Raw genomic sequence first — 15403 nt, 5'->3', positions numbered from 1 at the left:
GAAGAAGAGTGTGGAGGCAAAGAGTAGCTCTATGAAAAATCTAGACCAGAGCAGCGATTCATGAAATTTTGCAGCTGGAGGGACACGGTGGCCACCCCAAAACACCAGTGAGGAAACCAAAGTCCAGAAAGAGACAGGGACCTGCTCACAGCCGCACAGCCAGCCAGCCTGCAGCAGACCAAGAACAAAAGCCAGATGGAGTCACCTCCCTTTTCTAAACTTCCGTTTCCAATTCTAAACCAGGGATAACAACTCCAGCCTGGGGCTCCACTTAGAGACTGGGAGTTTGGATCTATGCAGTAAAACTGTGAAAAGGTAGTAAGGAATACGGTTTTCCCCTGTGGCCTAGAGTCTGGGGGTGGTGTAAGGGTGGTTGACGTGGGGGCGGGAGCACTTATGACTTTCAGAGGACTCACCAGTTCATTTACTCCAGCCTTTCCTCAGAGGCCCAGGCCACAAAGCGGAGGAGGTTATAAAATATCAGAGAGTTATTTAATGGCCAGTTGGCTGCCCCTCACAAGCAGTGTGGCCTCTGCTGACTCAGTGGAGAAAATGAATCTTGGGCCTATGGATTTTCCCGTGTCTCACAGCGGTGGGGGAAGGAGGAGTGAGAAAGGGGAACAGCAGTGCCTATGGTGGAGTTTTCCCCTCCTGCCAGTGCAGAGGCTACACAAGAGGAGAGAACCTGGGGACTCCCCAGCTGCGACCTAATGACTGAGCTCCATCATGTCAACCCTGCCAGCTGCGCCTCCACTTGCCTCAGTGGAAGGAGGAGCAGAAGGAAAGGGAGGCCACCAGGATAAAGGGGCCCTAAAAGCTGCTACAGCATCAGACTTAAGAGCACCCCCAGACCATCCTACCACCGTTCTAGTTGGGGTGGAAACTTCAAGATCACACATTGAGAAGGTGGGGGCACTCAGACAAATCATGGTGTTACTTCTTCCTCCATGATCCTCATCCCTAAAAAGGTCAAAAGGCACAGGACTCAAAAGCCTTCCAGGTGTCTCTCTCCCCCCCACCTCTCTCTCTCTCTCTCTCTCTCTCTTTCCCCTTTTCTGCAGATAAGGAAACTTAGATCTGGGAAGGCAGACTTGCCACAGACCCCTCTAATGGACAAAATGGAGCGGGAGGTGATGGGGAAGGGCTACCTGCTGGGTAACCTCATGGAAGTTGCCAAACCTCTCTAGGCTTCCTACCAAGGAAGTGGAGTTTACAGAGGGCAGGGCCTTTGTGGGGTGAATAGGACCCCAGTGGAGGAGCTAGAATAGGGGAGGGAGACTCAGAGAGGGGTTCTGGGGCCTATTGGGATAATAAATTCAAGAACTGGGATCTACAGTGGCTGACATGGGGGATTCTCAACCCAGCACAGGGCAGACAGTAACTCTGCTTGGGTGGGGCCGGAGCTCTTTATCCACTGGTTCCCCTGGGATCTGACCCAGTCACACTCCCCAGAGAAAGCCTAGGATGGGGAGAGCGGCAGCAAAGGAGAGGATCAGGAAACCTGAGTTCCTGTCAGACTCCTGTCCAGTCAGCTGTGCAACCTGGGGGAAAAGCACTTAACCTTTCTGGGCTGGTGTCTCCTGGTGTGAAGGGTAGATGGGGGATCCTCACCTAGCCTGCCTCACAGAATGGTCAAGCCAGAGATTTTTAAATCATTATTTCATTCAATAATGTTCCCTAGTGCCTTCTCCATGCTGCTCTCCAAGCTGTGTGCTGACAATACAGGGAATCAGACCAGTCCTGAGCCCCAGTTGCTGACAATTAGGGGGTTCAGGGAAGCTCTAGCCCTCTGACTATTAAGTGAAATTCAAAGGAGAGAAGAAAGCCATGAAGGCTTCCTGGAGGGGGCAGAACTCAAGCTGAGCCCTGCGGTGCAGTGGACTGGACTGGAGAAACAGAGTGAAGGGGAAGAGAGCACTCCAGGTGGGGCGAACAGTCTGGGCAAAGATACTTCCCAGACTGGAATAAACACACAGCCTCAAATGCAATTGGACATACACTTATTGAATACCTACGATATGCTGAACACTATTATGAGCCCGAAGATGGACAGGGCTCTTCCTCCAGAGAACAGACTTGGCTCAAAGTGGCTCACAGACTTGGCTCCAGGGGGAACCATGACAGAGAAGGGGACACATGCACAAAGAGGGGTGGGGGCAGATAGAGGCAACTCACTCCTTTTATTATCTACCATGAATTTGCTGTGTTGGGAAGGGAGAAAAATGGAACAAGGCAAATGACATGGCAGCTAATTAGTCTCAGAAAGGGGCAATGCCGCGTCTAGAGCCATAGGGTGAAAGCGTGGCAGAGTGGGTGCTAGGCCCCCACACCCTAGGTGATATGGCTTTTGTTTCAAAGCACTTTCCATTCACTTTATCACAATAGCTTTGAGAGGACTAGAAAGGCTAGGAATTCAGAAGCCCACCTACTTTCCAGAAGTAGACACGACAGCCCAGAGGTAGAGAGAGCTCCAGGGTCACACCAGACACAATCCCCGCCCCCCCCCCTCGCCACCCCCTACCTCCCCCCGCCCCGCCAGCATCTGTTCCTGGCCTCAGCTTCCTGGGGTCAGGAGGAGATTTCCCTGTGGCACTGGACCCAATACCTTGGACAGAGCCCTGGGCAAGGACCTGGGGCCAGGTTTCCAGGCAAAGCCCTGACAACCGCGGGCCGTGAGGCAAGTCCCTGGCCCTCTGACCTCAGTTTCCCCATTTATAAAACACAATCATTGCCTTGTTCTCTGGTACCTAATGGTTCTTGGTTCTCTTTGGGTCTCCTTTCCCCAGTTGAGGTGTTTAGCACCCCCCCAATCAAGACTGCCTACTGCCCTGCGGCCCATTCATGGGGGTAGGGGGACGGGAGAAAACATCAGCCAACCAGGAACCAATTACCATGGGGATCTGGGGAAGGGGCTCTTACCTGGGCAGTTGCTTAGAGGCTGGAAGCAAAAGGGGCTCTAAGCAGCAGGACCGGCAGAAAGCTTTTCATTCATTCACTCACTCATCTACAAACATTTACTGTACACTACGGTCTTGTGCTAGTCCTTGTGGTAGAAACAAAATAGTGAAGCAAAGCCAGTGCCTCCCTCTGGGGGAGATGACAGAGTTGGAGCTTGGATATGACATGAGCCAGGACTGGGGAGAGTACAAGAGCTCAGGGCCCCGCCCCAATGGCTGCTATCTGAGCACTTGTGCTATATGAGAAAAGACACCACAGCTGGCTACCTCTACAGACCAAAGGCATGGTGGACGGCAAGACTGGGCTGAGAGTGTGTTGGCCAATCTCTGGATGCACGTGCTTGCAAACATGGGTCTGTTAGCTTGCCCCTCCCAGGAACCTGCAAGGGCCCAGAAACATGAATGTTCAAGTATGAATGTGCTTTTGAATACACAGACATATACCAGGATGCACTCAAGTCTATTTCATATGTGCACATGTATAAATGAGCCCTCATGTACTTGCATGAGGCACATCTGAGCTGGCCTGGAACCCTGTACATGTTTATACAAACCTTCTTATGCACACTCAAGTGAGCATGAGTCCATGTGTACTCATATGTGGACAACCTCACTTGTACATATGTACAGACATGTCCAATCATGCATGTGCAAGTTATTGTTCTCATGTGCCAATAACTGGAAGAGGGAAGGGGGAGGGAAGACCCAGCTCCCCCACTACCCCCAGCATCAACAGCCCTAGTCCTTAACAGTGGTCCTTGCCGGAGACTCAAGCCACCGCAGGGTCTGCCTCTTTTCCTTGAGTGGTATTGATCTGTTAAATATAACCTCAGGGAAGGAGTCAACCCAACAACCGCCCCTAATCCAGGGGAAAGAGACTGCCTGCTTCTTAGGTGGGGGAAGCCTCTATCCCAACCAGCTCTGCTGATACCAGAATGGCCTGCAGGATCAAGTGTCAACCTCTCCAGCCTAAATAATTCATGCCAAGGCCAGGAGTGCTCCCTTCTCAGAAGCCTGTTTCTTTAAATCAGGTCTGGAGCATCTCAGTGCTACCAAAAAATAAAATTTAAAAATTCCCAGAACAAAACAAACCCATCAACAGCTCAACCCTGGCCTCCTCTGAAACACCCCCTCCCCCATTCCACGCTGCAAAATCTGCTCCTGTTCTCCCAACCGCTGGAGCCTCAAACCTCCCACACATTCATCATTCACAGAAGGTGTATCCTGGAGGCAGTTCCCAGTGTCCAACAACCCCAGGGTCCTGATACCCAGTGGAACAGTTTAGTGGGTGCCTGCCTGGATGCTCAAGCAGGGAGGGGACAGCAAAGAGCTGAATCACCACACCCACTGATCCCAAAGCCTGGGACAGTGCTTTGCCAGGGAGTCCAGCCTGGTGGAAGAAACCAGATGAAAGAACTTCAGGCACAGCAGCCAGTGAGTTGGGGGCCCGGGAGGAGCTAAGGGGGTGTCGCTGACTTTCAGAGGTGGGATGTGATGGGGTCCGCTAGTCCCAGGGACTTTCAGTGGTGGTGACCCAGCCAGGCCTAATGTAACCAGGGTCCCAGCGGAGGGAGCCGGGGGCTGGGGATTTTCCAGTCTTTGGGGGCACAGCCTTCTCCTAGATTAGGAAGAGTAACTTTCTCAGCCCATCCTTCATCCCTTCCTGCGCTGGTAGGGAGGATGATGAAGTCCTACCACCCAATTCTTGCTCCCTGGCCTGACCCACCTGCCTGCTCTCCTAGGTCCAGCCCAGCCCCGCACGTGCTGGAGAGGGAAGAGGAAGAATCCAGCTTAAACATGGGAAGTGAGGTAGACGAGGAGGCTGCAAGTGAGACCTGGGAGAGCCAAACTTCTCAGCAGATCCGGAACCCGAGAGGGGAGGCGAGAAAGCACAGCAGTCAAAAGCCCAGATTCTCGGGAGGGAGCCTCCTACCCCGCCTCTCTGAGAGCAGGGCGCTGAGACTCCGCTGGGGGCGGAGGAGGAGGACGGGAGGCGGGGAGGGGGGAGGCAAACCCTGCCCACTCGGCTCCGAGCCGGAACGGCCGCGGAAGCCGGAGGCCAGCGCGCAGGGCGAGGAGGGCACCAGGGGGTGGGGGGCTCCGCTCCCCGCCTGACCCCTCTGCCCCAGCCCGGAAAGTGAAGGTTCCTCGGATTTTAGAGCCAACGGACGGAACAACCGCGACTGCCAGCCTCTCCAGGTCAAGGACTTGCCCCACCCGCCCCCTACCCACCCCCAAAGCGCTCAGAACTCACTGGTGAGCACGGTGGCCCAGGCGCTGGATGCGGGGGCAGCCGCGATGGCCCCGCGCTCGGGACAGCCGGAGCCAAGGGGGCCACTGCTACCCGGGCTGCTGCTCGTGGCGGCGGCGCTAAGCCAGCCCGCCGCGCCCTGTCCCTTCCAGTGCTACTGCTTCGGCAGCCCCAAGCTGCTGTTGCGCTGCGCGTCGGGCGCAGAGCTCCGGCAGCCACCTCGAGACGTGCCGCCCGACGCGCGCAACCTCACCATCGTGGGCGCCAACCTGACGGTGCTGCGCGCGGCCGCCTTCGCCGGCGAGGACGCGGATGGGGAGGAGGGGGCGGCGGGAGGCGTGCGCCTACCGTTCCTGACTGCGCTGCGCCTCACGCACAACAACATCGAGGTGGTGGAGGACGGCGCCTTCGACGGGCTGCCCAGTCTGGCGGCGCTCGACCTGAGCCACAACCCGCTGCGCGCCCTGGGCGCCGGCGCTTTCCGCGGACTGCGGGCGCTAAGCTCGCTGCAGCTCAACCACGCGCTGGTGCGGGGCGGCCCCGCGCTGCTGGCCACGCTAAACGCCGCGCTCGCCCCCCTTGACGAGCTGCGCCTCCTGGGCCTGGCGGGCAATGCGCTGAGCCGCCTGCCGCCCGCCGCGCTTCTCCGGCCGCGCCTCGAGCAGCTGGACGCGCGCCTCAATGCGCTGGCCGGCCTGGGCCCCGACGACCTGCGCGCTCTTGAGCGCGATGGCGGCCTGCCCGCGCCGCGCTTGCTGCTGGCCGACAACCCCCTGCGCTGCGGCTGCGCCGCGCGCCCCCTGCTGGCCTGGCTGCGTAACGCCACGGAGCGCGTCCCCGACGCGCGGCGCCTGCGATGTGCCTCTCCAAGGCAGCTGCAAGACCGGCCTTTCCTGGACCTGGACGAGGCGTGGCTGCGCTGCGCTGACCGCGACGCCGAAGATGTAGAACTCACCGGCCCGGAGCTGGAAGCCTCCTATGTCTTCTTCGGGCTGGTGCTGGCGCTCATCGGCCTCATCTTCTTAATGGTGCTCTACCTAAACCGCCGGGGCATCCAGCGCTGGATGCGCAACTTGCGCGAGGCCTGCAGGGACCAGATGGAGGGCTACCACTACCGCTACGAACAGGACGCCGACCCGCGCCGTGTACCCGCCCCAGCCGCCCCCGCCGGCTCCCGAGCCACTTCCCCGAGCTCGGGCCTCTGAGCTTCACTTGTTGGGGGTGCCCCTGCCAACTGATGGCTTTACTGGGGCTACCTGGCCTGAAGGAGTGGGTATGAGACACTCGCAAGCTTGAGGCTTTTGAGACCCGGACCTCACCTGCTTGAAACCTTTGGATTCTGGCATCACCGCCCCCTTACCTCCCACACGCACATGAAAACCCCAAACTGTACCCCTCTTCCCAGCCTCTGAGAGCTCTTACCATCAAAGACCCAGAGACACCCCTTCTGATTCCAGAAGCCCTACCCATTCATTCCAGGCTCCAGACCCATCAACCTCTCTCCCCCTTTTAAGGCTCACCCAGACACCTTCTCCTAAAATCCCAAAGCCCTGAGATTGCTTCCACCACCCTCAACTTTGAGCCCTGACCTTTCAGTGGGAAACATCATCCTAGACTTCAAGGACCCCCATCTCCAGCTTGGAGCCCTCAGTTCCCTTCCCAGAACTGGGGCCCTCGCATCCTATTCTGGTCTCAGAAGCAGAGCACTCCCAGGAAAAGGTTTTGGTGGACTCTGAGCCTTTTTTCTCATACCAGAGCTCTGAGCCCTCCATCCTGCATAGAGACCAACACCTTTGGGCTCTAAGGGTTGGGCACCCTCCCCCAATCAGAGGCTGTATTTCATACCACCCGCCACCTCTTCCGGCTCAGGGCCCCATTCCTTGGGGCTTGGGTCTCAGCTCTGTTGGTCTCTCCCATCCCAGGGAGGGGCACACTCTGTTATAGCCTTAGTGTGGAGCAGATCTCTAGCCTTTCCCACCAGAGCTCTGATCCCCCAGTATTCAGTGCTTGGCCCAATCTCAAACTCTCAGCTCTTTAACCTGATCTGAGTTTCAACCTCCTGCCCAAGTCTTAGGCTCTCAATCCCCCCACACACCCACAGCTTGCACTCAGTACCAACTCCTGCTACTCACTAGGCCAGGGTCCAGTGAGGAATCCATCCCTGGAATGTGCTCACTGGACACATCCTAAAATGAGCTCTCCAGCACTGCAAGACAGGTGCAGGCGCCCCAACCATGCTAGCAGATCCCCACGGAGAAAGGAGGGTCCTGGGGCTGTGAAGTCCGGCCTCAGAACCAGGGTCACCCACCCACCGTGGCCTCAGAGAGGGGTCAGGAAAGGGGCTCTGAAGGGCTGGGAGCTGCTGCCCATATGCTCTTTCCCACCCATCTGGCTCTTCTCCACTAAGGATCCCTTGCTGCCATGCAACATCCCCCATCCCTTCTGGAGGAAGAAGGGAGGTCTCACCTTCTGTCTCAGGCACAAGCCCTTCTGTTCAGGGTCAGAGCCTCGGCGCCCTGCCTTCTGCATGATCCCAAAGCACAATCGGTGAGTGGGGAGGGGCTGCCTCTCCCTGACTCCCACCCCCTTGGTCAGGCAGAATGGCTGGCCTGTGCTGCTTCTGCACACAGGAAGTCACGCTCCTTCGGCATACTGGCTTGAGGCCTGCCTTCCCACCCCTACCCAAGAAGTCTGGAAATCCCTTGGGCAGTTTTCTATAAAGTCTGCAATAACCACTGATGCTCTGCTCTTGTAAGTGGTGCCATATCATTCGGGCTGACCTTGGGGCACTTGAGGGGGTTGGGAGGGACACTTGGAGGGCATTTTGGACCTCCCTAAGGTGCAGTGACCTTTGGTTTCTTCTCCTGGGCTGTGGGAAAAGACATGGGATCTGACTGCACATAGCAGGATGGAAGGTAGGCACATAGACTTCCCATGGGATGGCACTGCTTCCCAAACCAGTCTGTTTTTTATCCTCTGAGATGGGGTTATAGACAGCCAGGATGGGACCCTATGCTTCCTCTCCATCCTCTTCCCCTTTCATTCCTCATCACAGCGCTGGGGTGGGGGTTGTGAGGGAGATAGAGTTGGACTGACAAATGCTGGCATCAGATGAGGCTACCAGGGAGGAAATGCAGCCACAGAGAACTGAGGCAGTTAATTCAGACAGGAAAGAGGATGGATCATTATTTGCTGCTTTGGCATCATCCCCTCTTGACGAATCACCTGATTCTCCCTTATATCCCTTGTCACGCCACAGTCTCCTGGCTAGAGGGTTAAGAACTGCTCATTGGGTATGCTAGAGGCCGAGAGGAGAAGCAGCCTGGAGGTGGGGATGGATGAAATGACCCCCTGAGATATGTGGAGCAAGGAGGCAGGTGGGTTCTGGGCCAGTAGGGTCAGGCCAGGAGGCTTAATTCCTGCCTCATGGTGCCCATGCTGGGTTATTTCACATTTAGCATCTCAGAGTCCTACAACCACCTGGTAGAAGTCCAGCATGCTGGCACTTCAGAATTTTAGGGCCACATCATCCTAGATGTGGTGCCTTGTAAACACTGAAAAGGACCTCAGAGGTAAGGTAGGAGCCATCTCACCAAGAAACACCCTCTCTTCATAAGGTGCTCACTCTCTCTCTTCCTGGGAACCTCTCTTTCATTGCCAGAGGAATCTGCCTGGGACTTCCCCACAGTCCAGTCGCAGCTTTGCCTGGGGGCAGGAGCGCAGCTCACCCTAGATTAGCTCTTCACAGAGTCGGAGACAGTGCGTGAGACCTTATCTCCTCCCAGCAAATCCACTACCCTGGTCATTCTGCATGAGAAGGGATTAAGGACCCTGGGGAGGAGTCGTAGTTAATCAAGGTTTAGAGAAAAGAAGTCCCAGGACACTGAAAGCTCAGAGCAAGAACCCCTGACTCCACCCAGGGAGACTTCTTCTAGAAAATCACATTTGAATGGGGTGTAAAAGGATGAGCAGGAGTTTGCAGAACAGAGAACGATCAGAAGTTGTCAGCTTGTGCAAAGGCTTGTGCAAAGGCCTGCAGTCAGGAAGATTTTGTTCGTTTGAGAATCGGGAGACCGTTCATGGCTGGGAGGGTGTATGTGGGTAGGAGGGATCTGCGTCCCCCACATTCTCCACTGGGCGGTCGTAGAGGAACCTCCACCTTCCAAAAAGGCAAGGAAGTGGAGTCCTGTGACATGTGGGACAGGAGACCGACCTGGTGCCTCCTACTGGTTCCTTCTGCCCTTCCTTTTTGTGGCAGACCTCATGCTGGGCACTGGAAGCATCGAGAGGATCAGAACTAAGCAGTGCCTACAGCAGGCCGGTGGGCCAGGGAATAAGCAGCCCAGAAGATACCTTATAGGGAAAGGTGAGATGGAGGGATCTGCCCTGCCCTGACACCCTGATGCCACCCACCTGCTTCAGACCCTCTCTCATCAGTGCCAGGGCCCCCACTGAATGGCCAGCCTCCCCCTCTAATCACATGCTGGAAATGCTGCTGGATATCTGAGGTGGGCAGGAGCCTGCAGGGACTGCCGGGGGAAATTCCGTCCAGGATGTCCCCTGAGAGAGCAGGTACAGCAGAGAGCAGGAGAGGGAGAGAAAAGGTATGTAGCTGTTGGAAATGTGGCAGACATAAATCAGCTATGCACTGTGAGGAACATGTCAGACTCCCCAGACTTCTGTGACCCTGTAAACAATGTGAAATTTCCTTTCAAAAACAGAGGGAGCCATTTCCTGGAGGAGTTTATTTCCGTGACCCCATTCCTCTCCATGCCCCTTAGGTCTGGGGTGGGAACCAGCAAGGGCCCAGCTGGAGTCCAGAGGGTGGGGTTTCAATCTGAAACCTGTCCCTTGGTACTTAATCAGAAATATCTCTTGAGATCTTACTGTGCGCTGGGTGCTGGGGATTCAGCAGTGAACACAGCAGAGCTGGCTCCTGCCATCCTGGGCAGTCCAACACTGACCTTGACATCCCTGCCCGTCTCTGGCTCCATGTTCCTTCTGTCCAGGCTGGGGCTGGGCTTGTAACCTCCAGAGGCACTGCCTGCTCTCACTGGAGTCCATCTCCTTCTTTATTAAGTCTCTGCCTGGCAGACTCATGGCGCTAATTTATGGGCATGGCCTTTTCCGGACTGGGAGAAGTGACGGGGGCAGTTAATATTCCTGGGGTAATGCACTTGGCTCCTTCAGAATTCCCTCCTCCACCCCTCCCCCTCCCTCACTGCCCCACCTTCTTCTCTCAGTGATGCCTCAGGGCAATTTACTCAGGGCTGGCCAGTGCCATGCAGACCACCTCAACTAACCTGTCATTGCACTGGTGGGGAAACTGAGGCCCAGAAAGCCCAGCAGCCCTCCTCCAAGTGACACAGGACATAGAAGCAAAGCAGAGCCAGAGCCCAGGATGCTCCCTGGGGGCATCCCTGTCCTGCTCTGGGTCTGACTATCTGACCCAGGGCTTCCCCACCTCCTAACTCTGTGTCTACACCCCTGGGGGCATTGCCTCCTGCAGCCAGACCCAAGGCTGTGGTGGCCTGGAGATGGAAAAAGGAAGCAAACAAGGAAGGGGTGGAGAGGGCTCCTCAGCCTCCATTGGCAGCCACCAGCAGGCCTCAGAAACCCGCGCCAGCCTCCTGCAGGCAGAAACCCTGCTGGGGGACCCTTCTTCATGGAAGGGCATCTCCACCTCTCCCTGAGAGGAGAAAGGGGTTTGTTCTGGACCCCCAATCTCTGAGGTCCCAGGCATAAGACTCATTCTTCCTAAGCCTCTTGTCTCACTGAGTAGCGGCTGAGGTGGACCAGAGCCTGCTCCTGCCCTCAGTAAAGATGGGGTCACTGTGATAATGGGAGCACACCAGGGGTCCCTAACTAAGGTGACCACCCATACTAGGAAACCTTAGAGGGTGGAAGGGATCACTATTAATAATTACATGGGGACAAGAAGAAGCTAGGGCTGTGCCAGGCTGTGGGCCCTGGATTCCAGTGACTTTTTGAAAGACCTGGGGGAAAAAAGAAAAAATGCTAGACTACCTAGTCTGCCAGCACTATATAACTTAATACACTCCCTGCCCTTCACCCTGTCCTCCAGTCACACTAAACAGCATCTTTTTAAAAATATATTTTTATTGATTTCAGAGAGGAAGGGAGAGGGAGAGGGGGAGAGATATAGAAACATCAATGATGAGAGAGTCATTCATTGGCTGCCTCCTGCCCGCCCCACACTGGGGATCAAGCCTGCAACCTGGGCATGTGCCCTGATGAGGAATTGAATCATGACTTCCTGGTTCATGGGTCGACACTCAACCAATGAGCCATGCGGCCAGGCCAACAGCATCTTTTTTAAAAATGTATTTTTATTGATTTTTAGAGAGGGAGAAAGGGAGTGGGAAAGAGAAACATCAGTGCAAGAGCAAAACATCCATCAGCTGCCTCCTGTGTACCCCCTCCCACCCCTATTGGGGATCGAGTCTGAAATCCGGGCATGTGAACTGACTAGAAATCAAACCAACAATCTTTTGGTGTCTGAGATGACGCCCAACCAACTGAGCCATACCAACCAGGGACACTAAACAGCATCTTAAACACTATCCTCCAGCTACACCAAACTACTGCAGTTTCAGTAACTGAGCTGGGTATTCCAAGCCCCATGCTTTTGCTTACACAGTACACTCTACCTGGGATGCCTTCCTCGCACCGAGAGCATCAGGGCAGCTCGAGTGCCCTCTGCTTTCCTTACCTCACCCTCTTGTTCCTGCCACTGTACTCCCAACCCACCCTTTATTCGTCCTGATTGGTTTTCTGGCCCATTGTCCACACCAGACCAGACGCTCCTCCCAGGGGCCCAGTTCCCTCCCTTTCATGTCCCCAGTCCTGGCTCACAGACAAGATTTGTGAGCACTGTCCCTGCCCCACAGAAATCCACAGCACAGGGGAGAAGCATCATGCAGGGCCTGTGGCCTCCCTCTGCTGCATGTCAGATGCTCATTCCCTTGGACTCCCACCGTCTGCCCCCTCATTGAACTGAGGTCTCAGTTACATAAGAAGCCTGCCTGGCCAGCTCCTTGTTGCTGCTGCTCAATCGAGTGAGAAAACAAAGAAAATGCAGCTTTAGAATATGTAATCATGCAAAACATAATTTATCCTTAGCTTTCTTGACTTTGACTTTTTAATACAATTATAGCTTTCTGGCTCCTCCATTTGGAATACTCTGATCAACTTGCACCACTGGCTCAGCCTAGGTTCCTTGCCGCCAGGGAACCGCAGCGACATCTGTTGGCCGAGTGGTGTAGAAGCCGAACCAGTTTTAACTTTTCTTTGGGTACATGCGCTATCTGCTGGTTAAGGTGGGGAAGTTCCTTCTGTCATTTAGTCACAATCCATTCAACAAGTATTTTAAAATGCCTATGTGCCAAGCACGGTGTTAGGAAGAAGCTGAGGACACAGTATTGAAGAAAAATGACAATAAAATAATAATAGTAATAAATAACACATACATGCTTACTATGTGCCAGTAATTGTTCTAGGCCAGTGGTCGGCAAACTCATTAGTCAACAGAGCCATTTATCAACAGTACGACGATTGAAATTTCTTTTGAGAGCCAAATTTTTTAAACTTAAACTTCTTCTAATGCCACTTCTTCAAAATAGACTCTCCCAGGCCATGGTATTTTGTGGAAGAGCCACACTCAAGGGGCCAAAGAGCCGCATGTGGCTCGCGAGCTGTGGTTTGCCGACCACTGTTCTAGGCACTTAAGACATATTAACCCATTTTAGCCTGATGACAGTTCTCTGAAGTAGGTATTATTATTTCCACTTTACAAATGAAGAAACTAAGACACATAAAGATGAGTAATTTGTTAAGGCCCTCTAATAAAAGGCCACGTTAGGCTTAGAACCCAGAGCCATGTGCTTACCAGCCGTGGGCAAACTACGGCCTGCGGGCCGGATCTGGCTGTTCTATCCGGTTCTCTTGCTCTCCCCTCCGCTCCTTTACTTTGAATTTATATTAGTTCACACAAACACTCCATCCATGCTTTTGTTCCGGCCCTCCGGTCCAGTTTAAGAACCCATTGTGGCCCTCGAGTCAAAAAGTTTGCCCATCCCTGGCTTAGACTGTAAACAAGTAAATAAACAATACATTTCTTAGAAGGTAAATAAACAGAGTGATGGGAGAGTGGAGGGTGTCCTTTGAATGGGATAGTCAGGCAGAACCCCCTGAGAAGGTGGTTTACCCTAAAGAATGGGAAGGAACCTGCTTTGTAAGGAGCCAAGAAAAGATCCATCTGAAGAAACAGCAAGTGCCATTTCTTCTTTGAGACTGAATGTTCAAATATCAAATGGGAAGCAAGTCCTGGCCATTCTACCCCCAAATACCTCTCCAATTGGCCCTTCTTCTGCTTCCCCACCTGGTCCCAGGCTCTACATCTCTCAGCTGAATTCCTGCCCCAGTTCCTCTCTGGTCCCTCTGCCTCCTGCTCTAATCCATCCTCCACAATGCAGCAGAGTAATCCTAAAAATGCATGAATCTGATCCCTTTTACTGCCTTGCTTAGAACCTGGTCCACTGTCTTCTGGATAAAAACCAAGCTCTTTGGACTGATTATCTGTAACCACCCTCACCATGACCATGGTCTGGTCCTATCTCCTGCCGGCTCTTCTGGTTCCCTTCATCGCAGTTACACAAAAGTCCTAACAATTCCCTGAGGGCCCCAGGTCGTCTCCCATGTGCCTTCCCTTCTACCTGTAATGTCCAGAGCCTCTCCTCACCTGCCCAACTCCTTTTTGTCCTTCAGAACTCGGTTGCAGCAATCCCTCCGCTAGGAAGCCTGCCTTCTTCCCAATCTCACCCATCTCAGCTGAATGTGAGGACCCCTCCTCAGTGATCTCATGGCATGCCATGAGTTCATGTCTGCCCCATCTCCAGCATCCCTCAACAATTCTAAACCTTTGTTGTCATTCCTTATCTTCCTATGAATCTGTGAGCTCCTTGAAGGAAGGGATTGTCTTATTTATCTTTGTGTCTTCAAGGCCCAGCCTAATCCCCAACAAATGGTACATGCCCAGTAAAGACTGTTCGCAGTTTGTGATCTATAAATTGTTTAGTTTCTTTTTGGCCCCCTCCTCTTTTGCTATTTTATTGAGATACATATTTGTATAGAGCGGAATCCACTCTTTTTGGCTTACAGTTGATGTGGACAATCAAGATACGGAACAGTTCCACCCTGGCCGGGTGGCTTAGTTGGTTAGAGCATCATCCTTTTGGTGTACAGACACTCCAGCCAACTGAGCCACACCTGCCAGGGGCTGTGTTGGCTTTCGTAGGAGTGTAACTTTTCATTTATTTTGGGAGTGAACTACTAAGTCTTATAGTATTTTTAAAAATTTTTGTTGAATTTATTGGGGCAATATTGGTTAATAAAATTATATTGGCTTAGGTGTACAATTCTGCAGTACAAACTTATAAGAAACTGCCAAACTATTTTCCAAAGTGTCTGTACCACAGCATAGAGAATATAGTTGATAATACTGTGATAACTATGTATAGTGCCAGATGGGTGCTAGGCTTATCACTTAATACGGTGTATAAATGTCGAATCATTATGTTGTATACCTGAAACTAATATTATATGTCATCTGTAATTGAAAAATAAATTTTTAAGACAGTGTCTTACCATTTTGCATCATGACCACAAGCATTCCGGTTCTTCCTCAGCAAGCACAATTTATTGAAAAGACAACAATTGAATTGCCTTTGTACCTTTTTGGAAAATCAACTGACAGTATATGTGTAGGTCTATTTCTGGATTTTGGATTTAGTTTCATCAATCTATGTGTCTATTCTTTCATGACTACTATACTTTATTGATTACTGTGGCTTCATAGTAAGTCTTGAGACCAAGTAGTGAAGAATTCAAACTTTGTTCTTCCTTTTAAAAATTGCTTGGCCCTAGCTAGTTTGGCTCAGTGGACAGAGTGTTGGCCTGCAAACTAAAGGGTTTGGGGTTCGATTCTGGTCAAGGGCACCTGCCTGGGTTGCAGGCTCTATCCCCAGTAGGGGCCATGCAGAAGGCAGCCGATCAATGATTCTCTCTCATCATTGATGTTTCTATCTCTTTCTCCCTCTCCCTTCCTCTCTGAAATTAATTAAATATATATATATATATATATATATATATATATATATATATATATATATATATA

General features: G+C 52.9%; 1 protein-coding gene across 1 annotated transcript; it reads left to right on the top strand.

Annotated features, from left to right (window-relative positions):
- Positions 1 to 5008: 5008 nt before the first annotated feature.
- Positions 5009 to 7947, top strand: TPBGL (trophoblast glycoprotein like). Its single transcript, XM_080687181.1, has one exon. The coding sequence runs from the start codon at positions 5256 to 5258 to the stop codon at positions 6411 to 6413; it is 1158 nt and encodes a 385-aa protein (XP_080543307.1). The 5' UTR covers positions 5009 to 5255; the 3' UTR covers positions 6414 to 7947.
- The last annotated feature ends 7456 nt before the right edge of the window (positions 7948 to 15403 follow it).

Source organism: Plecotus auritus, assembly GCF_963455305.1.
Source record: "Plecotus auritus genome assembly, chromosome: 9".
NCBI classification, from domain to species: domain Eukaryota; kingdom Metazoa; phylum Chordata; class Mammalia; order Chiroptera; family Vespertilionidae; genus Plecotus; species Plecotus auritus.
Note: the sequence above shows the minus strand (reverse complement) of the source record. Positions and strands in the feature narration are given on the sequence as shown.